This window comes from Salmo salar, chromosome 01, assembly GCF_965601325.2.
Source record: "Salmo salar chromosome 01, fSalSal1, whole genome shotgun sequence".
Lineage (NCBI taxonomy): Eukaryota > Metazoa > Chordata > Actinopteri > Salmoniformes > Salmonidae > Salmo > Salmo salar.
The window spans coordinates 72,191,289-72,215,351 of record NC_138291.1 but is presented as its reverse complement, the minus strand read 5'-3'; the positions used below and the strand labels follow the sequence as shown (position 1 = coordinate 72,215,351).

At 41.5% G+C, this 24,063-nt stretch overlaps 1 protein-coding gene across 1 annotated transcript in view; it reads right to left on the bottom strand.

Moving 5' to 3' along the window:
• Positions 1–10,279: 10,279 nt before the first annotated feature.
• The window catches only part of LOC106607942 (GDNF family receptor alpha-1), a 95,707-nt gene continuing 81,923 nt past the window's right edge, over positions 10,280–24,063 (bottom strand). Inside the window, exons 7-9 of the mRNA XM_014205442.3 lie at positions 20,818–21,017; positions 13,792–13,839; positions 10,280–12,956 (exon numbers count right to left, since the gene is read on the bottom strand). Of these exons, the coding sequence (XP_014060917.1) occupies positions 12,801–12,956; positions 13,792–13,839; positions 20,818–21,017 (404 nt within the window). The 3' untranslated portion in view covers positions 10,280–12,800. The remainder of the gene's footprint in view (positions 12,957–13,791; positions 13,840–20,817; positions 21,018–24,063) is intronic.

The following is a 24,063-nucleotide window of genomic DNA, read 5'->3' as shown; positions in this document are numbered from 1 at the left end:
TGGAGAAGGTTTTCATTAAGGATCTCTCTGTACTTTTCTCCATTCATCTTTGCCTCGATCCTGACTAGTCTCCCAGTCATTCAGGCTAAAGAGTTCAATCTTGGTTTCGTCAGACCAGAGATTCTTGTTTCTCATGGTCTGAGAGTCTTTAGGTGCCTTTTGGCAAACTCCAAGTGTGCTGTCATGTGCCTTTTACTGAGGAGTGGCTTCCGTCTGGCCACTCTACCGTAAAGGCCTGGTTGGTGGAGTGCTGCAGAGATGGTTGTCCTTCTGGAAGTTTCTTCCATCTCCACAGAGGATCTCCATCATGTTCTTGGTCACCACCCTACCAACGCCCTTCTCCCCCGATTGCTTAATTTGGTCGGGCGGCCAGCTCTAGGAAGAGTATTGGTGGTTCCAAACTTCTTCCATTTAAGAATGATGGAGGCCACTGTGTTCTTGGGGACCTTCAATGCTGCAGAAATGTTTTGGTACCCTTCCTCATATCCGTGCCTCGACACAAGCCTGTCTCGGGGCTCTGGGGACAATTCCTTGGACCACATGGCTTGGTTTTTGCTCTGACATGCACTGTCAACTGTGGGACATTATATAGACAGGTGTGTGCCTTTCTAAATCATGTCCAATCAATTGAATTTACCACAGGTGGACTCCAATCAAGTTGTAGAAACATCTCAAGGATTATCAATGGAAATAGGATGCACCTAAGCTCAATTTCGAGTCTCATAGCAAAGGGTCTGAATGCTTATGTAAATACGTTTTTTAAATTTTTGTATGTGTGTATATATACTGCTCAAAAAAATAAAGGGAACACTTAAACAACACAATGTAACTCCAAGTCAATCACACTTCTGTGAAATCAAACTGTCCACTTAGGAAGCAACACTGATTGACAATAAATTTCACATGCTGTTGTGCAAATGGAATAGACAACAGGTGGAAATTATAGGCAATAAGCAAGACACCCCCAATAAAGGAGTGGTTCAGCAGGTGGTGACCACAGACCACTTCTCAGTTCCTATGCTTCCTGGCTGATGTTTTGGTCACTTTTGAATGCTGGCGGTGCTTTCACTCTAGTGGTAGCATGAGACGGAGTCTACAACCCACACAAGTGGCTCAGGTAGTGCAGCTCATCCAGGATGGCACATCAATGCGAGCTGTGGCAAGAAGGTTTGCTGTGTCTGTCAGCGTAGTGTCCAGAGCATGGAGGCGCTACCAGGAGACAGGTCAGTACATCAGGAGACGTGGAGGAGGCCGTAGGAGGGCAACAACCCAGCAGCAGGACCGCTACCTCCGCCTTTGTGCAAGGAGGAGCAGGAGAAGCACTGCCAGAGCCCTGCAAAATGACCTCCAGCAGACCACAAATGTGCATGTGTCTGCTCAAACAGTCAGAAACAGACTCCATGAGGGTGGTATGAGGGCCCGACGTCCACAGGTGGGGGTTGTGCTTACAGCCCAACACCGTGCAGGACGTTTGGCATTTGCCAGAGAACACCAAGATTGGCAATTTGCCACTGGCGCCCTGTGCTCTTCACAGATGAAAGCAGGTTCACACTGAGCACGTGACAGACGTGACAGACGTGACAGACTCTGGAGACTCCGTGGAGAACGTTCTGCTGCCTGCAACATCCTCCAGCATGACCGGTTTGGCAGTGGGTCAGTCATGGTGTGGGGTGGCATTTCTTTGGGGGGCCGCACAGCTCTCCATGTGCTTGCCAGAGGTAGCCTGACTGCCATTAGGTATCGAGATGAGATCCTCAGACCCCTTGTGAGACCATATGCTGGTGCGGTTGGCCCTGGGTTCCTCCTAATGCAAGACAATGTTAGACCTCATGTGGCTGGAGTGTGTCAGCAGTTCCTGCAAGAGGAAGGCATTGATGCTATGGACTGGCCCGCCCGTTCCCCAGACCTGAATCCAATTGAGCACATCTGGGACATCATGTCTCGCTCCATCCACCAACGCCACGTTGCACCACAGACTGTCCAGGAGTTGGAGGATGCTTTAGTCCAGGTCTGGGAGGAGATCCCTCAGGAGACCATCCGCCACCTCATCAGGAGCATGCCCAGGCGTTGTAGGGAGGTCATACAGGCACGTGGAGGCCACACACACTACTGAGCCTCATTTTGACTTGTTTTAAGGACATTACATCAAAGTTGGATCAGCCTGTAGTGTGGTTTTCCACTTTAATTTTGAGTGTGACTCCAAATCCAGACCTCCATGGGTTGATAAATTGGATTTCCATTGATTATTTTTGTGTGATTTTGTTGTCAGCACATTCAACTATGTAAAGAAAAAAGTATTTAATAAGATTATTTCATTCATTCAGATCTAGGATGTGTTTAAGTGTTCCCTTTATTTTTTTGAGCAGTGTATATATAAACCTGTTTTCGCTTTGTCATTATGGGGTATGTGTGTAGATTGCTGACAATTTGTATTTATTTAATCAATTTTAGAATAAGGCTGTAACTTAACTGTGGAAAAAGTCAAGGGGTCTGAATACTTTCCGAAGTCACTGTATACAGCGTTTACCGTGAATACAGACCCCGCTAACACGGGAACATTGCCTTTAATTTTAAATCACGCTGTGATGTTGAACTTTCCCAATACAGATTGAATAGAGCCCTTATATTTCCTCATAAACATTTTCATTGAATCTCTAATGTTTGTATACTTGAATAATCAGAGAATTGTGAAGACATTTTGATAGGGCATGGGGAGTGTAGATCTTTAAAGATTTCCCCTAGGTTCAAACTTAACAGTCCACCATCCAATGATACATGAAAGGGCTGCATACTGTCGATACTCATGCTGTCTTCGCCATTAGTAAAGAGAGATAAGTGGTGCACTTTCCTGCCATTTTAAATACAACTGGTTTTCTCAAGATAAAAGACTGTCTGTGTTGGAGTTAACTCCATGCTAACAACTCAATCAATAGAAGCAGACTGCAGAGTCTCCTGTCCCACTCTTACAGTAAAAAGCCAAAGAGACCTAGGCTGGGATTCAATCTGATTGCGCGTTGTAAAGCGCTTGACATTTAACGGTCATTTCTGATTAAGAGGACATGTACTAATCAGAAGGGGACCATCTGGCTCTCCCAGAAGTTTGGTTGGTGCATTAAACCGGTGAATTCAGATAATTAAAAAGGTGTGATTGGTCCGCACTCAAGAAGATGTAGCATAAAGCTTTCTTATATATTTTTTTAGATGTTATTATTCTTTTCACTGCATCAGGGATAGTGTACATCTGATTTGACCAATGTGTTTGATAAATCCTGATCTCTACGTTCACCATTCTATTTCAATTCACGTATCAGTCTGGCATTCCTCCTTGCAGTTTGAGCCTACCTCTGTATTGAGGGGCCTTCTTCAAAACTAACTTGGCAACAATTGGATTACCTTCAACCAATCAGATGGCACAGTATTTGTCTACATTGCTTTTTGTCATAAGCCGGAGAGGAAGAGGTGAAGCGAGAGGTTTTACTCCGCACAAAATCTGTCCACAAAAATAAGCCCACAAAGTGAGGAATTTTTGTATGGACGTCAAAATGTAATTGCTAATTTACTACCTGGGGCTTATTTGATCTAATTGAAGTTTCGTAATGGTTAAGTTGTTACGAATGCACTGATATGTGGACACATGGTATTTTTGCAACTTCTATATCGGAGCCTGTTGTCATAGAGATAGATAGAGGACTCATCATGGATATAAGTTTTGGCATGGACATCGCCATTGATGGCTTCCACCTTTTTAAAGTAGTCAACTGGGTGGGGATTCCTATGAGTTGGGAGCAATCAGCCAATGAAGAAGAAGAGAATTGACAACTTTAAAATGGAGATGCCCATGATGAGTCCTTTATCTACCTCTATGTCCTGTTGTTCAGACGCGTATCTGCCATCTCATTGGCTAGAATGGTCCCTTTGAGGACATGTATTTCCATTGTTAGAGCGGTCACTTGAATATCTTGTCAATATAATAGACAATATTTGCCTAAACTCACTCTCTGTTTCTCAGAGGGCACTGATTGGACCAGCCATTTTTTTGTCTATTCCACCCACCCATTTATTGAGAAAGTCACACACGCATATGCATTTCTACTGTGAATATGCTGTAGCTTTGACATACAGTATGCCACCCTTAGCTGCCATTATGTTTGAAGTGTGTCTGCAACTGTAGCATCTCCTAGTGTACTCGCTCATTCACACCATTTCATTCCTCCCATCACATTCTCCCTCTTAATGGACCCTGACCAGCCGGCCACACTCACCTCAGGGTCAGGGTCAACCGACCCACATTCACATGATTGATGCCACTTCCAGACCTCAATCTTTATGGTATTATGTTACAATTGCGGTGGGTAATTTCCACTTCTTATGGTAAATGACTGAGCAGGGCCGGCCGTGTTACAAAGCACATGGTTGTCCCCTGGACCCTTACACCCACAGCTCCGAAGCTTGAGAAGAATGGTTCTTCTATCAACCAATCCTGACCACTGTCAATAGTGCTCTTCACCACAACAAAAGGAGGCCTTCTCCTCACCAAGAACAAAGAGAAAGGGAAAAAAGTAACTATAGTGACAGAAATTAGTATCTGATGAGATAGGAAAGATGGTAAGAGTGATGGGAAAGTATGGTTCTTTGGCCTGTGTGGGAGGGAGACTTCTATGTCACAACTTTCCTGGTACAAGACTCTGCCAGTGAGTAGTGTCACTGGTTCATGCCATCGGAATGGGTTTAATCTGAATCAATTAGTTATACATTTTCTCATACGACCTACCATGCATTAATGTAGAATTACAAGTTAATTTGTGACCCACGATCATTTAGATCAGTATATCTTTACAATATCATAATTTGAAGGGGCATACAGTACGATTCTAAACTAGCCTCATAATTACATAGGGATTATAAAACAGTGGAATAATTATAGCTTAAACATTTATTAGTATTCATAAACCATTTGTCCATATGACATAAACTGCCCGTGGGGGTTTTCAGTGAGCTAGAGTGCCTTCAGAAAGTATTCATACCCGTTGACTTATTCCACATTTTGTGTTACAACCTGATTAAATTGGATTAAATTGTTTTTGTCTCACCCATCACGCAATACCCCATAATGACAAAGTGAAAACATGTTTTTAGAAATGTTTGCAAATGTATTGAACATTAAATACATAAATATCTAATTTACATAATTATTCACACCGCTGTGTCAATGTTAAAATCACCTTCGGCAGCGATTACAACTGTGAGTCTTTCTGGGTAAGTCTCTAAGAGCTTTGCAAACCTGGATTGTACAATATTTACAGATTATTCTTTTTAAATTCTTCAAGCTCTGTCAAGTTAATTGTTGATCCTTTCTAGACAGCCATTTTCAAGTCTTGCCATAGATTTTCAAGCCGATTTAAGTCAAAACTGTTACTAGGCTACTCGGGAACATTCAATGTCATCTTGGTAAGCAACTCCAGTGTGCATTTGGACTTGTGTGTTAGGTTATTGTTCTGCTGAAAGATGAATTTATCTTGCAATGTCTTTTGGAAAGCAGACTGAACCAGCTTTTCCTATGGGATTTGCTTATGTTTAGTTCTATTCCGTTTCTTTTTTATCAACAAAAAAACTTCTTAGTCCTTGAGATGACAAGTGTACCCATAACATGATGCAGCCGCAACCATGCGTGAAAATATAAAGTGGGACTCAGTGATGTGCTGTGTTGGATTTGCCCCAAACATAACGATTTGTATTCAGGACATAAAGTTAATTTCTTTGACACATTTTGGGGTTTTACTTTAGTCCCTTATTGCAAACAGGATGCATATGTTGGAATATTTGTATTATGTACAGGCTTCCTTCTTCTTACTCTGTCATTTAGGTTAGTATTGTGGATTAACTACAATGTTGTTGATCCATCCTCTGTTTTCAATCACAGCCATTAAACGATGTAACTGTTTTAATATCACCATTGGCCTCATGGTGAAATCCCTGAGTGGTTTCCTTCCTCTCTTTGGAATGACTGGGTATATTGATGCACCATCCAAAGTGTAATGAATAACTTCGTCATGCTCAAAGGGATATTCTGCATTATTTTTTTTTTTACCCATCTACCAATAGTTGCCCTTCTTTGCGAAGCATTGGAACACCTCTGTGGTCTTTGTGGTTGAATCTGTGTTTGAAATTCACTGCACACTAAGTGAGTCCATGCAACTTATTATATGACTTGTTAAGCAAATTTTTACTCCTGAACTTATTTAGGCTTGCCAAAACAAAAAGTTTGAATACTTACTGACTCAAGACATTTCAGCTTTTCATTTTTTGTTATTCATTTGTGAAAAATGTCTAAAAACATAATTTCACTTTGACATTATGAGATATTGTGTGCAGGCCAGTGACAAAAAAAATCAAAATGTAATCAATTTTAAATTCAGGCTGTAACACAACTAAATGTGGAAAAAGTCAAGAGGTGAATACACTATATACACAAAAGTGGACACCAATTCAAGTTAGTGGATTCGTCTATTTCAGCCACACCCTTTGCTGACAGGTGTATAAAATCGAGCACACAGCAGTTCTCAGTAGAATGGCCTTACTGAAGATCTCAGTGACTTTCAAAGTGGCATCTTCATAGAGTGACACGTTTCCAACAAGTCAGTTCGTCAATTTTCTTCCCTGCTAGAGCTGTCCCGGTCAAATGTAAGTGCTGTTATTGTGAAGTGGAAACGTCTAGTAGCAACAACACCTCAGTCGTGAAGTGGTAGGCCACACAAGCCCACAGAACAGGACCGCTGAGTGCTGAATCACATGTCGCGAAAATATAATCTGTCCTCAGTTGCAACACTCACTACCGAGTTCCAAACTGCCTCTGGAAGCAACGTCAGCACAAGAATTGTTCGTTGGGGGCTTCATGAAATGGGTTTCCATGGCCGAGGAGCTGCACACAAGCCTAAGATCACTATGCACAATGCCAAGCGTAGGCTGGAGCGGTGTAAAGCTTGCCACCATTGGACTCTAGAGCAGTGGAAACACATTCTCTGGAGTAATGAATCACGCTTCACCATCTGGCAGTCCGACAGAGGAATCTAGGTTTGGTGGATGCCAGGAGAACGCTACCTGCCACAATGCGTATTGGGGCTGTTTTTCATGGTTGGGGCAAGGCCCCTTAGTTCCAGTGAAGGCAAATCTTAACGCTACAGCATACAATGACATTCTAGACGATTCTGTGCATCTAACTTTGTGGCAACAGTTTGGGGAAGGCCCCTTCCTGTTTCAGCATGACCATGCCCCCGTGCAAAAAGCGATGTCCATACAGAAATGGTTTGTCGAGATCGGTGTGGAAGAAGTTGACTGGCCTGCACAGAGCCCTGACCTCAACCCCATCGAAGCCTCCTCAAGGTTAGGTCAATTAACCTAACGTAGCAGGCGTAAAAGAAACGGCTGAAACTAGATCCCCTACATACTGGTCTTGACGTGAAGACAAAAACTGTCGGGATAGGTTCTCTTCTGCACTGTTCAACCAATCCAGTAAATGTGGAGGAGGAGTTAAGATGGAGTGTCACATTATTAACATCCAAAAGCGGAAGTTACGTCACCGGCTCTCTATCCATTTCGGCAGAGGCTAGTGTCAATAGACTAGTTTTTCGAACTTCTTAATAAGCACATCTCCAATGTAAAATGCAGTTTTACTCTCGCTATCAAAAATGTTATTCCCTACATTTAGGGGAACTAATGTTCAATATCTTTCTTTTACTGTTCCCCTTTTTGCTGGGGGGCTTTAATTTCAAGGTTGTGCATTGCATTTGTTTGACATTAATAAAACATTTTCTGTTTGTCTGAAAGGGCATTATCCTCCTTTAGCCCATGCCATTTCCATCTATTCTCTTTTACAGTATATGATTGGAAATATTGTGCGTGATGGGATCCCTGGTTATATAACATTGGTGTTATTCTTTGAAACACATTCCATTCAACCTCAGCTGATACATATTATTCTCAGAAATCCAGAATTTAAATCTTGCAAAATCACTTCAGATACTCGATCAATGTTGCGTGCGTCTGTCCACTAGAGATTAGGGTATGTTGTTTTGCCTTCTGTAAGAGGACTGGATGAATATAAAAGCCACATATCAACCAAACACTTTAACTTAATTGTAAGAGCTGATTCTCGCTACCAAACCAGCATGAACATCTTCAGTGCATCCTTTCAATATCCCTCAGACAGTCCCATTTCATTGTGTTTGTCACAGCTGCTGCTGCATTCTGTCAAAGTCTGTATAACATGTTCTAACATATTGTCTCAGATTCATTATTTCTGTCCATTAAGAAAATGCCTACAAGAAACATACTTACATGAAGTACCAGCTGGTATACTGTTGAAACAACCACACCAGTGACATTTTGAGTTGATTTCAGAAAAAACTATGTAACAACATGTGATGTAATAATTATGAGGCGTTCCCTAATCTGTGGGATTTGAAAGGTCAACCCCGTTGGCTGTCTTTCTACCCCATTCCAGCTAAACAACCCCCTCCTAGTATGATGTCCAGAGAAAGGCCATACAGCCATTACATACTATTTCCTGCTCCATTGTGGAAAAGTGCATGCATGAAATTGACCCTCCCTTCTCAGTATTGTCCATTTTTCTGTATTTGTGCATTGAAGCTTATCTGTTTTTGGATTCATGTTTTGTTCCTAGAGTATTTCAAGTGGGATTGACTTGAATTTGTCCAGAGGTGTTCTGAGAATGTTCCCTAATCTAGGCCCAGGTCCAGGGAACAGTCAAACATTTTCAGAACTTTCTTGTTTCTTATGAACTTTCTTATATCTCCTCTCTAACTTTAAGCATCAGCTGTCAGAGCAGCGTACTTATCACTGTACCAGTACACAGCAAATCTGTAAATAGCACACCCAACTACCTCATCCCCATATTGTTATTTATCCTCTTGCTCTTTTGCACCCCAGTATCTCTATTTGCACGTCATCATCTGCACATCTATCACTCCAGTGGTAATGCTAAATTGTAATTATTTTGCCTTTACGGCCTATTTATTGCTGTCACGTCCTGACCAGTGAACGAGGTCATTTGCCATAGTAGAGTGGTCAGGGCGTGGCAGGGGGGGTTTGTTTTGTAGGTATTTTGGGTTTTCTGTTTCTATGTGGGTTTTTTCTAGTTATCATTTTCTATGTGTTGGTTTTCATGTTCGGCCGGGTATGGTTTCCAATCAGAGGCAGGTGTCTTTCGTTGTCTCTGATTGGAAGCCATACTTAGGCAGCCTGCTTTTCCTTTGGGGTTGTGGGTAGTTGTTTTCCATCTAGTCTAGTGTACCTGACGGGACTGTGTTGGTCGTTTGTTAATTTGTCAAGTGTGTTCATTAAAGAGTTTTAAAATGAGCACAATCCACGCTGCGTCTTGGTCTCCATTTTACGACTGCTGTGACAATTGCCTTACCTCCCTACTCTTCTACATTTGCACACACTGTACATAGATTTTTCTATTGTGTTATTGACTGTACGTGTGTTTATGTGTAACTCTGTGTTGTTGTTTTTTGTCGCACTGCTTTGCTTTATCTTGGCCAGGTCGCAGTTGTAAATGAGAACTTGTTCTCAACTGGCCTACCTGGTTAAGTAAAGGTGAAAAAAATAAAAAATAAAAATGAATGTTTGATTCGTGACACGAAGAGAATGTTTTCCTTTGACATGGTCAGACATTTTCCTCAATGTCCTGGTAACATGTGAGCTGTTTATCTGACATGGTAAAGCCAAGGCTGATGTCCTCATCTGGAACCGCTCTTCATCTCAGCATGTCATAGATAAACTATTATGTGGTCAGTCTTTTCAGCACAGCTCCAGATTCCACAGCTCACACAGTTCATTCTCAGGTACCAGACAATGGCTACACATGTCTATTTATGCAGACAGGTTCACCTTACTTGAATCAGGACTCTCTATGGCTGCGTTGACCAATCACATCAGATCTTTTTCAGAGCTGATGTGATTGGTCAAAAGACCAATTAGTGGAAAGAAATACCTGAATTGGAATGCCTGTGTATGTTTCTCTCTCTTACTGTTCTCTGTGTTTGCCTCTCTCTCTCTCTCTCTCTCTCTCTCTCTCTCTCTCTCTCCTCTCTCTCTCTCTCTCTCTCTCTCTCTCTCTCTCTCTCTCTCTCTCTCTCTCTCTCTCTCTCTCTCTCTCTCTCTCTCTCTCTCTCTCCCAGCCAGCCAGCCAGCAAAACAGGGTTATAACAGGCCACAGAACAACCCCCTAAGGAATAAAAAAAAAAAAACAACCTCACTGTTGGATGAGTCAACATTTTAATTATCATTTTATACAATAGATTGTACATTTTCACAAGCTATGAAGTAACGTGGATAGCTGAGGGATTGTTTGTTTCCAATCGGTATAAACATTGCAGTTCGTTTTCTTTTAGTTAAACAACCAATGTGATGCAGATGAATACAAATACTCTTGGGGTATTTTATGTCTTCACCTGCCACTTAGTGGGCTCGTTATCCTCCCTCCCCCACAGATTCCAACACATTCATCCTCTGTCTCTGTGAAATATCAGCAATCCAACTGCAGATACCAATGTGTTAAACCACCCAGCTGCCTCCATAGATCAAATGATAGTCTATATCCTTTATTGCATTTCCTATCAACCATGCGATATTATGAACTTTAACCTCTGTGTACGGTCCTATATGCTCCTTACTTGTGCCGGATGTAGCAGCTTAATAAATTAAGGCCAAAATAGTAAAAGATAGAAAAATAACAGGGTATTTACCAAAAAACAATATCATATTTAGGCAACAGCATAAATGTAACTGTGGTAGAATATTTGTTTGCTTAGGAAATACAATAGGAGAGCTACATTGATATCTTAATTTACATTAGTTCCTTCATATGTTTGTGGGCAAGTATGTAGCTTGTTGTAAATCAAAAATGCTATTGTTTAATTTGATGTATTTTATAGGAAATCTGAATCTGATAAAATTGGTAGAATATTTGTTTGCTCAGGAAAAACAATAGGAGAGCTACATTGATATCTTCATTTACATTAGTTCCTTTATACGTATCGGGGCAAATATGTATCTTGCTGTAAAACAAAAATGCTATTGTTTAATTTGATGTATTTTATAGGGAATCTGAATCTGATCAAATTGCTCACAATGCTCCTGAACAGAAGATTATAATCAGACATTTCTAGTCCAATTACTGTTTCAATCAAGTACATACATATATCATTTTAATGCCCAGTAAATAACATGTAATATATATTATGTTTTGAAAAGCCACACGAACCCAAGCAGCATGTCATAAATGCTTTAAAATGTCCAAAGGCTAAAGTAATTGGCTGCACATGCCACATGTAAGTGTGAGGTGACTGTGTTGGGTGGTCCACATGAGCAAATTATTACTTCAAATGTATCTTTTTATTTGCACATTTCATTTGAGAGTTAAATATGATTATGTTACAAGGTTGATACTTTCTCAGCAATTCTCAGGAGACATACAAAATGCTACAATATACATACAAGAGTCACATGTTCTGCGTCAGCTGGACTCAGATGCCAATCGTTATTTATAAGCCTTCGCTCCAATAAGATTGACAGTTTTATTGTAAAGGCAATATGACAACACATTGAGCAGATGTATGCTAGTCTATTGAATAATTGTGTGTAATTACAGTGTCATACAATAAAGCTTTGATCATGAGAATCAATCTCTCGTGAGCTGATACAATTCTTAAAGTCATCATCTGTACGGCTGTTGCCAAGAGCTCCACAGCTCTTTACGATGCTTACAGAGCAGTTAGAGTCCAGCGCTCACAAACTCATTCAGGTAGGAATGTGTCTACCAGAAACCCTACATCCATTCCTCCCTTTCATCCAGTATAGAGAAAATATGTCAAACTACTTTGAAAGACCAAAACAATGTCCAATTCCACCATGTACAATCACCATATCACCCAACCCAACACTCAAATAGCTCCATGTACATTTTAGGGAGCCTTTACATGTGGGCGTGAGTGTGTACTGTATGTGTGTGCTGGTCTTTGCGCGTGTGCTTTTTGCATGCATGTATGAGCCTGAGCTACAATGTCAACGTGAGTTCTTAATATGTGTGTTTTGCTGCAGCAGGCTGAGTTGGTGACACAAATGTGGCACCCAACAGAACACGGGGTTCTGTAGCCATTTTACTGTAAATCAAAGGTTCTAAAGCCAAGGTTCTGTGGTCTAACCGTCTATACTGCCTGAGCTCTGTGCCAACATAGCCCCATCCACATCTTCAAATTCTTTCTTCTCAAATGTGAAAGGATGGCAGACACCATATCAAAACACACACGCACGCCACACAAGAGATATATTGAAAAAGCTGCCTCATGTAAACCATTGCGATCAAAGTGATGGGGAATTTTTGCCTCAGCCTCAACACACAAACTCACTTAGATAAAAGCGCCTGCTTAATGACAATACCATTATTAATACATTAGATCCCATGTGAAGGACTCGTACCAGGAACTGCCCAAAAGCCACCAGCCATTGTGTATTTGAATGTAGCAATGCATTCTCATGATCGCCCAGTGACCGACATAGAAGCTTTTCCCTTCATAAAACAAAAACGAGAGAAAACAGAGCAAAACTGAGTTACACTGAGATCACTTTAGCACACTTCAACGTAATGCTTCTTCAAACTAGAATTAAAAAAGGAATCAGAGAGAAGGGAAAGAAAAATACAACAGGTGTACTGGGAACAGAGAATATCATTTCTTATTTATACAAATTGAGTCTGTCCATGTTTTCGAAATGCAGCATGGCTACAAGACTGCTGTGGGGTAGAGTGCTGCCAGGGTGCAGTGTAGCAGCGCGGCCAACAGGAGCAGCAGTGAGTATAGGTGTGCCTGAGATGACGGCAGCCCGGCTGAATTCCTGGAGATGGAGTTGGATATACCGGGGTCGTCGATCTGTGGGTCCTGTGGAGGGAGGGACAGAGAATTGAAACAATTTGACAAATCATAACGATCAGTTTTTCCCTGGTTGCATCAAAAACCTGCATTTAAAGTGTCCACATTTGTGATCTCTTGGGGCTACACGCCCCAACACTATATCAAATACACATTTTCAATTAGAGAAAGGTGACATAATCCAAACCAAATTAGAAAGTCTTAATAACACCACAAATATGTGATTAAATTGGCAGACTAGACTGGAAAGTAAAAAAAAATAAGCTTGTTTTGAGAACTAAAATGCCAGGGTGGCTCTGTCATATCCATGTGTTGCTTTGGAGGTGAGATGAAAAGCTCTTTGATGCACTAATGAATTGCTGAGCTGAAAAGGGGCCATGTCTTCTCAGGCTGTTTGAACCTGCCACTGCCTCCTTAAATGTCACTCCATGGAATAATGCAGCTTTATTATGTACAATGACATTTACTGAACTTTGAAGAGCACTAGATAAGCAATGCTCACATTTCAGCCCCGAGGACTACAAAGACCATGGGCATGTGTGCAGAAGGGGTCGCCTTGACTTCCTTATGTGGGTCTGTGTCATGAGGTTAGGGTCCAAGTAGTAATTACCTTAATCTTTCCTCTTAATTGAAAATCTACACTACTGTTCATACATAGTTTTACATAGATCCCGACTGATTAGGTAGGACCTACTCACATTTTCTGGATAGGCCGTACGGTCAGGACAACCTCATGGTCTTAGTCATGATGAATTGTGAGTTGATAGTTATGGCTTAAAGTTAGATTAATATTTTTTTCTCAAACAAAGTTCATTAGCATAATCAAACTATGCTCTCCACTTACCACGCAAAGCACCCCATCGATTGAGATGTTAGACTTCAGTTTCTGTGCCTGTAAAACCAAGAGAAACATGGTCAAAATCACCATACTGTGTGTAGCAGGAATTTATGCGCTCGTCTAAGTGATTGTAAACAGTGATGAACCATGGGTAGTGCTCAACATCAGTGATTTGTTGCTTTGGAATAATATAAAATACATATGCCATTCAACAGGAGCTTTTATCCAAAGTGACTTAGTCATGTGTGCATACATTTTTCGTATGGGTGGCCGCGGGAATCAAACCCACAATCCTGGCATTGCAAGTGCCATCCTTTACCAACTGAGCCATACAGGACCATTTTCTACTGACATACATGTCGCCATTGATGCTCTTACAGTTTTTCGATTCAGTTGTTACAGATGACTTCCCGGACCAGGTTGTATGAGGAAACGTCTCTGATCCCAGTTAAATCTCAGCGCTTTTCCACTTCTAAAACCTTTTATTTATGTGCCTCGAACAACAGCTTGGCTGCTCTAGGTAATGTCGTATGATGAGGCCAGTCATCTGGTATTCACAGGGCCTCAAGTGGACAAAGACCTTGAAGGGAAACTGCTTTTGTCAACAGTGAAACAAAAGTGATGATTTACATGACAGGGTTGCGTTCAGTGCCCTATGTGAGCCAGTCGCTCTAATGCTTTACAATACTTACCGTTTTCCATTTAGTGGGAGCTAGAAAAAACTGTGTGTGTGTGTGTGTGTGTGTGGTGTGTGTGTGTGTGTGTGTGTGTGTGTGTGTGTGTGTGTGTGTGTGTGTGTGTGTGTGTGTGTGTGGTGTGTGTGTGTGTGTGTAGGTCTGACAGTATAATATACTGAACAAAATTATGAACGCAACATGCAACAATTTCACTATAAGGAAATCAGTCAATTAAAATAAATAAATTAGGCCCTAATCTATGGATTTCGCATGACTGGGCAGTGGCGCAGTTATGGTTGGGCCTAGAAGGGCATAGGCCCACCCACTGGGGAGCCAGGCCCAGCCAATCAGAAGTAATTTTTCCCCACAAAAGGGCTTTATTACAGACAGAAATGAAGAAGCTGGATGTGGAGGTCCTGGCCTAACGTGATTACACGTGGTCTGCGTTTGTGAGGACAGTTGGACGTACGGCCAAATTCTCTAAAAGTAAGCTGGAGGTAGTTTATGGTAGAGAAATGAACATTCAGTTCTCTGGCAACAGCTCTGGTGGACATTCCTGTAGTCAGCATGCCAATTCCCCCAAAACTTGAGACATCTGTTGCATTGTGTTGTGTGACAAAACTGCACATTTTAGAGTGGCCTTTTATTGTCCCCAGCACAAGGTGCACCTGTGTAATGATCATGCTGTTTAATCAGCTTCTTGATGTGCCACACCTGTCAGGATTATCTTGGCAAAGGATAAATGCTCAATTACACTAACTTTTTGTGCATATGGAACATTTCTGGGATCTTTTATATCATCTCATGAAACATGGGACCAACACTTTCCATGATGCGTTTATATTTTTGTTCAGTATAAATGTTACTGCAAGTATTACCCCTAGAGCCATGGGGAATATGGCACAGGGCAGGCATGATAATGCAGTAATTCAGCGACTCTGGACTATTACGAAGTGTTTATGTGGAGTAATATGTACTTTGTGAAGAAAACACATTAAGACCAACCAACTTGGCAATTCAAGTTAGACTGATAACTAGTCCTGATCAGTGTAATGTGGGAGTGTAGAAGACAGTGTGAGGGTGTGTGGATTTGGCTGTAGTGGGAGTTGGATGGGACACAGTAGAGGGAAATTAGAGATGTTTGTCATTGCCCACTGAATGGAATCCAGAGCTGTCGCACAATTAATTTCTCTCCCGCTGGCCTAAACCATCAATCAGCTTGACTGGGCATGCTGTTATTGTTTCATACATCAGCATGCATTATCTACGGGATTTCATGGGGAACGGAGGAGAATCAGACCTGTATCCTTTGCGAGTACATGCGTATGTATGTGTAGGGTGTTGAATACCAATAACCTGTAACCAGATTATAACCAAGTAAAAAATGTTCTATAACAATTTATATAGTTCTATCCTTGAGCTGTTCTTGTCTATTCATGTTCTGTATTATGTCATGTTTCATGTTTTGTGTGGACTCCAGGAAGAGTAGCTGCTGCTTTGGGGATCCTAATAAAATACCAAATACCAAAATACAACCTGTCTTTATAACCAGTTTCACCCACTGGCGATGTTGATGCAGAAATGCTGTTTGAATATGTTTGATACAGACTTGTCTAAAGGCAGCTAAGCCATTTTCAATTGAGTTAACTATTCATAAGTAAAACTGAATCACCTCTGTGGTTCACAGTGAATAATCTGTTTTGCTGCTCTTAACTGTCAGGCCCAGGTTGGGGAGCGCTACAGGCCCTGCTGGGCTCAGCAGCAACACAACAGACTCTCCTTGCTATTGTTCCTGGTGCTGAGATATGCTGGGAGCCACCTGACTTTGTTGAATCTCTGATGTGGGACAAAAGGCATTTCTGCCTGTGCCACTTTCAATCCACACAAAGAGAGGAAAATCGCTCTCACCGGATACAAGACAAAGAGAACCCTTCCTAATTCAGTTTGAAGCTTAAGGTCACAAAGAGAATGAAAAAAATTACTTCCTGGCAGTTTGAGGTATACACAGTAGAGCTAAATTTGATTTGCGAAAATATATAAAATGAAAGACAAAAAAAAACATATTGCTAGCTGCTTACGTGGGAAGTTCCAAAGTTGTCTTTTGACTAGAAGTCTAGTGGGGTCCTGAGTCATTGGTTTTTCACAAGTGCTACAGCTGTCTGCCAGTGCCAGTATAGAGGGTTTGTAATCGATGAGGAGAGGAGAGAGGAGTGAGTGTTCTGACAGGCCCGTCCCCTGAGTGTGTGATTAGAAAGAGCTTGTCTGCCTCCGACAGCCGTTCCTGCTCAACACACGCTCCAGAGCAAACAGGGCTAATACAGGAACACACACTCTCATTAACTTCAGCTTGACACGCCACGCGCACAGCGCCAACAGCACTAACTCGCCAATACACCAGCCTCATTATCAGCTTAGTGTGTATGTGTTGTGTGTGTGTGTGTGTGTTTGTGGTGTGTGTGTGATGTGAGATAAATACACATTTGCTAAAACCATACAATAGTTTTGCATGCGCATCTGTGTGGGAAGGATGATTGCCTCCTGCACTTGTGTGTTGTGTGATGTGTGTGTCCTTGCAAAGTGAGCACTTTCATTTGATTAGAGAATGTGTGTATCTATGACAGAACTCTGGACAGACCTAATACTGTGAGCTTCCCAAGTCTGAACATTAGTGTCAGTTATATCACATTGCTAATGTACAACTGGGTTTGCTTTGTTGAAGCCATTCACACTGATCAAGGTACAATCTTAGATGTTAATCTTAATAACCATCAACCATCCTAACAGTGCGCTCTGATACAGCACAAGTCTCTGTCCCCTGATGTAAATGTAAGATCCATCTCCAGCAGGTCATCTAAGCCAGGACATCATCACAGAGATAACCCCCGCTCCACCCCTGGGCCTGCACACTATCTCCCATCCAGATCAATCTGGGTAATATATCCTAATCTGTACCATTAGCATATGAATGCCCTATCAAATGGTGCAGGCCGAGCAGCCAGGGACGCAGGACCTCATCAGGCGAGGGGTCGGCTGGCTGGCGGTCAGGCTAGCGGTCATCCATGTTAATGGGAGCTGGGTGGCAGTAGGTGACATTTAGATCAGACCACACGTCACCTTGTCGGTGACACCACCGTGCCTTTTTTACCGAGGTGAATGAAGCCTGCACACTGGTCATGTGTGATTCTCCAGGGCGCTAGAGTGTGTGTATGCTGTGCATGTGATGAAGTACATCTAGTGTGTCTGCTGTTGGAGTGAGTGTTTGAGCTGCAGTGTGTAGCAGGATGTGCTGACTGACTGAAGGACAGTGTCTAGCTATGAGAATGACTCCACTCAGTGTCTAGCTATAGCACTAATAGGCAAGGATAACAATTCAATATATGTGCCTCAGACTCCTATACAACTGTTAGTCCATTACAAGTTAATGCAGGCTCTGCTGAAAAAAAGCAGTATTGGTTCTCAAAAGGGCTACCCAGCTAGCATATAATGTTCTTAGAACCATATGTTTCTCAGAGTTGGGTGAGAGTGTGGTTGTCCTGTGGTTATTTTGCGTACAACCTTCCCACAACTTTCTGGGAATGGTGTAGGATAGTTGCTTGGTTTTGGAAAATTCTCTGCACATTTAAGGAACTTAACAAAAAACGTTATTTTCTTGGCATTTAATTATTTCATTAATGTTATTGGAACGTTCTCCAACTGTTTTGACATTGGGAATGTTTTCAAATAGTTCAGAGAACGTTAAGAAACCACGTTCTTCTGTGGAAATGTCAGTACTTCAGCATAAACACCCATTCGGCACGCACTGTTTCAGTTTCAATTACTCAATATTTTTAACAAAAACGGACGACTGTAACTAAGGCCGGGAATGCAATCAAAGGGCAATGATCTCAAGTCAGTCATAATGTGGATAATAGGCTAGTGCACATGTGTCAAACAAGCCCTGTGGACCAACTAGGACACACATAAATTAGTATAAATGAGTCAACAGTTGAGTCATCTACTTTATGAAATTACCACGCTCCCATCGGTGACTCAACTTCGATTGTAATGCTGTCCTGTGTCCCATGTCCTGCGCAGCAGAGGGAAAGTGTACAGACACATGCCACAGTCCTAGCTAGGCTACTAAAATGTTGTAGTCTGGCTTTGGTTTTTAAAGCTTGACAATGAATACCCCCCCCCAAAAAAAAAAAAACTGCAACAAAAGACAATGCAAAGGAGAAACATGTAGCTCTATTACAACTACAATACACAATATGTAAAAATACTATATAGAGCATCCTATGTACATAAGTGGACATTATAAAGGGCCATATTTATTCTAATAAAACAATGGACAGTTTTTTTTTGTTTTGTAAAAATGAATAAGCTATGTCTTGCCTGGGAATTCAATGTGTTTTTTCAATTTGGCCTGTGTGTTGATTGAGTTTGACACCCCTGGGCTAGCGTATCTATTTATGTAGCTAGCTATTTATTTAGCAAGCTAAAAACATGGAGCCTTACGTTAGCTGGCTAACTAGTTGCTGGGAGGATATCAAGTCATTGGAGGAGTGGGTGAGTGACCAACTTATTTTGGTGGCTACAGCTGTGAATCGCTTTGCTAGCTAACTAGCTTGAAGGACTGTTATCCACAGTTAGCATATATCTTATTTGTCAATCAAATATAATTGGCATCGATAAAATAAATGGGCAGGCAGGCAATTTCCCATTCAGTTATCAAAACATAGCTTGGGAAAGCATGCATTGGCAGGCAAACTGCAGAAGGACGAGCAGGCTGCTATTCCCCATTGTTGATCAGTGCAATTTTGATGTCAAACTAGCTGAAAACTTTTGAGAGGATTTATTTAATGTTCCCTAGTTAGATTTTATCTCATCTCACTCTGGCAAGCATTAGTTGTTGATCTTGTTGTTGTTGATGTGCATAGGCAACTAAGGGAGAAATAGCCTACCTTGTCATGGTTATTTGATCAATAGGACTGTGAAGTTGCCAAATGTAAGAGGATTCCTGTGGTATTTACATATTTGCAGAAATCCATTCAGGTTTATTTTGTGGCTTTTGGTGAATGCGTTCTAATGATCTAATGTCACACTGTTGCTACTGCCTGTAAACACACAGTCCAGTTCAAAGGGAATGATGGCAGGTCGGGTGGCAAATGGCTTATTTGCATATAGGCCTACTGATTGGCTATGGCGCACCGGTCTGCGCAGACTCTGGTCCTGGACAAGACATATGTTTTTATTAGGTTTTATGTACTGCAGTGTCTATTAATTGTCAAAACGCATGGCCGCTTTCCCACTCTATATTGCTAATTCAAGTTCTCAAATTGTTCCAAGAACGTGAAGAAACAACGTTCTTTTGTGTGAATTTCAGTACTTCAGCATAACGTTTCCTACATGTTTCCTCATGGTTCTATTTAAAGTCATGTTCTCCAATTGTTCTGAGAACTTTCCATAAGAAAACTTTCCATAAAAACGACAAGAAAACTTTAGTAACTTTCATAGAACGTTCTAAGAATGTTATTTAAAAACATATACATTCCATTCTCAGCATCAACAAACCTCTCTATCCTCTATCTCGTTAAGTGTGTTCAGGTGTGTTGGCCTCGCCCACTAATTGGCCACACCTGATCTTAATAAATGCTTGTTTCCTTCTAAATGAGTTCTGTTTGAATAGACTAAAATGAACAGCTTTGTATGCATAAATAAACATGGCATGTTAGCTCCATTCTGGTGGCGAAGTGGAATAATTCCATGAGAATAGAAGATTATAGTTTTGAATCTCACTGATGCCGTGTCACAATAAAAAAGAAATGTGTTTGCATGATTAATGCCTAAGGAAATTCATTTCCGTGTATCCTATCTGTGCTTGGAGTTCAAAGAGGTTAACCCTAAATAAGCTAGCAGTGTTATTAAAAGTTGTATTAAAACATTAATGAAAGTTTTAAGGAAGTTATTCAAAAACCTCAAAATAATCTATAATTTCCATTCTCAGAGCGTTAGGAAAACCTTCAAGGAACCAGAGTAAAACTTTCTCAGAACCTCCCTGCAACCTAAGAATAAACGTTCCCACAATATGCAAAAATGTCACTTCTGTTATCAAAATGTTTAAAAAATATTACGTTTTACCAGTCAGGAAACTTATGGCTTTGTTCTCAGAACCAACTTTCAAGGAACCAAATGTGCTAGCTGAATACTCTACAGATTTGTTCTACCTCATTAAATCAATATTGCTTAAATTAAGCCAGTGCCATCTTAAAATAGTTCCCTAAGATTAGATGCTGGGCCGTAGGCCCCCAGGACAGGAGATCCATGGGGCATGAAATCACTTCTCACTGTGTGTCATAGCTGCTAGAGCCCTCACCTGCAAGCTGCCACAGAAGTGGTAAAGGGACTCGTCTCCTGTGTTGAGATGGTTGGTGTTTGTGGCGGCATCCAGTGAGTTGGAGGAGCGGTCCTTAGCCTTCTGGGAAGGAGTGGTGGTGGAGGTGGTGGTCTGCACTGGAGGCATGGGCTGCCACACTCCCACGTCTGTCCCATTCCCAAATGCGTGGATGGCTTTGCCTACAGATAGACCAGACTCTGTGTTAGACTACTACACCAATGTTGCATTGGGAGAAGAGATTGAGAGAGAAAGTATACATTTTTCCACATTTTGTTGTGTTACAGCCTGAATTGAAAATGAATTAAATATAGATTTTGTGCGACTGGCTTACACACATTTTTTTTTTTACAAATTAAATAAAAATCAAAAGCTGAAATGTCTTGAGTCAATAAGCATTCAACCCCTTTGTTATGGCAAGCCATTAATAAGTTCAGGAATAAATATGTGCGTAACAAGTCACATAATGTGCGTAACAAGTTGCAATAATGGAGTTTAACATGATTTTTTTGACTACCTCAGCTCTGTACCAAACGGAGTCGAGCAGTGAATGTCAAACACAGATTCAACCACAAAGACCAGGGAGGTTTCCAATGCCTCGCAAAGAAGGGCACCCATTGATAGATGGGTAAAAAAGCAGACATTGAATATCCCTTTGAGGAATTGAGCTACTGTAAGCACAGGCAAAATCCTAGAAGAACACCTGGTTCAGTCTGCTTTCTACCAGAAACTGGGAGATGAATTCAGCTTTCAGCAGGATAATAACTTGAAACACAAGGCCACATCTACGCTGAAGTTGCTTACCAAGAAGACAGTGAATGTTCCTGAGTGGCCGAGTAACAGTTTTGACTTAAATCTACTTGAAAATCTATGGCAAAACATGAAAATGGTTGTCTAGCAATGATCAATAACCAATTTGACAGAGCTCAAAGAATTTTGTAAATGTTGCACAATCCAGGTGTGGAAAGCTCTAACAGACTTACCCAGAAAGACTCACAGCTGTAATGGCTGACAAAGGTGTTTCTACAAAGTATTGACTCAGGTGTGTGAATACTTATGTAAATGACATATTTCTATGTTTAATTTTCAATACATTTGGAAAAATGTCTAAAAATAGGTTTTCAATTTGACATTATGGGGTATTGTGTGTAAATATATTTCATCAATTTTGAATTCAGGCTGTAACACAACAAAATGTGGAAAAAGTCAAGGGGTGCGAATACTTTCTTAAGGTACTGCATAAGGATAGAGGTGGGCCTTGAGGGTGAAGGAGAAGAAGCAAGATTGTGAATGCAGATATGCCAAATTTATGTGCAGCATATGTGTGGCGTTCTGTGCCGTTTAAGAGATTTTTTTAATGAGCATGGCATACTTATATTACAGCATTTTGGATGACTGTCATTCATATTCCATTCACCCAGCTCAATGGAACATCGATAGGTATAGGCTACTACATGATACTCAAATGTTCCCTATACACAGCATGAGGTTGCTACAACCTAGCCTATGAATGAAAGTTTACAACATACTATAGGTGCACAGGTCAAGAGAAATTTGAGTAATCAAGGTGACAGGCAATGACACTTTCAATACCGCCTTTCACACTCTTGCCTGCATCTAGATGATCTAGGGCGTAATCATTTGTCCAACAGTTGCAAACAATATTTTCAGGTATGTTTATCCCCATTTCGTTCTGTTTGCTTCCATTTAAAAAACTTTCAATAAAATCACCGGAATGAATACACCCCTGATCACACACAAATAGAGTTCACTTTCATAGCAGCCACATACAAACAGCATGACCCCATTGATTGTATAATTCCTTCTCGCATCTATGCACTCTCCTCTTCTCATGTTTTATCTTTGCTTGTGGACGTCAGTGCACAACACATCAGCTGTTCGTGACCAGCCAAAACAAAAATTCCAAGACAAAACTTTATATCATAACCACTAACCACAGCTTACATTGTTGTCACCATATTAGCTAATGTCAAAGTCAACATGGCTACTAGAACTAACGTATTAGTAAACCTGCTACAATCATGCAGTAGAGTTTAGTTACTGTAGTAAGCAGTTTATCAGTGACACAGGCGGGCCCCAGTGACGATACATTTATAAATCTAAAAGATTACCTTGACTTGGAAGAGTTCTAGTGTTTGATAGCCATAGCCAGCTAGCTAACATAAACTCAGAAAAAAAAGAAACGTCCGTTTTTTAGGACCCTGTCTTTCAAAGATAATTCGTAAAAATCCAAATAACTCCACAGATCTTCATTGTATAGGGTTTAAACACTGTTTCCCATGCTTGTTCAATGAACCATAAACAGTTAATGATCATACACCTGTGGAACGGTTGTTAAAACACTAACAGCTTACAGACGGTAGGCAATTAAGGTCACAGTTATGAAAATGTAGGACACTAAATAGGCCTTTCTACTGACTCTGAAAAACACCAAAAGAAAGATGCCCAGGGTCTCTGCTCATCTGCATGAACGTGCCTTAGGCATGCTGCAAGGAGGCATGAGGACTGCAGATGTGGCCAGGGCAATAAATTGCAATGTCCGTACTGTGAGTCACCTAAGACAGCGCTACAGGGAGACAGGAAGGACAGCTGATCGTCCTCGCACTGTAACAACACCTGCACAGGATCGGTACATCCGAACATCACACCTGACAGGTACAGGATGGCAAAAACAACTGCCCGAGTTACACCAGGAACGCACAATCCCCCCATCAGTGCTCAGACTGTCCGCAATAGGCTGAGAGAGGCTGGACCGAGGGCTTGTAGGCATGTTGTAAGGCAGGTCCTCACCAGACATCACTGGCAACAACGTCGCCTATGGGCACAAACCCACCATCGCTGGACCAGACAGGACTGCCAAAAAGTGCTCTTCACTGATGAGTCTCACCAGGGGTGATGGTCAGATTCGTGTTTATCGTCGAAGGAATGAGCGTTACACTGAGGCCTGTACTCTGGAGCGGGATCGATTTTGGAGGTGGAGGGTCCGTCATGGTCTGGGGCAGTGTGTCACAGCAGCATCGGACTGAGCTTGTTGTCATTTCAGGCAATCTCAAAGCTGTGCGTTACAGGGAAGACATCCTCCTCCCTCATGTGGTACCCTTCCTGCAGGCTCATCCTGACATGACCCTCCAGCATGACAATGCCACCAGCCATACTGCTCGTTCTGTGCGTGATTTCCTGCAAGACAGGAATGTCAGTGTTCTGCCA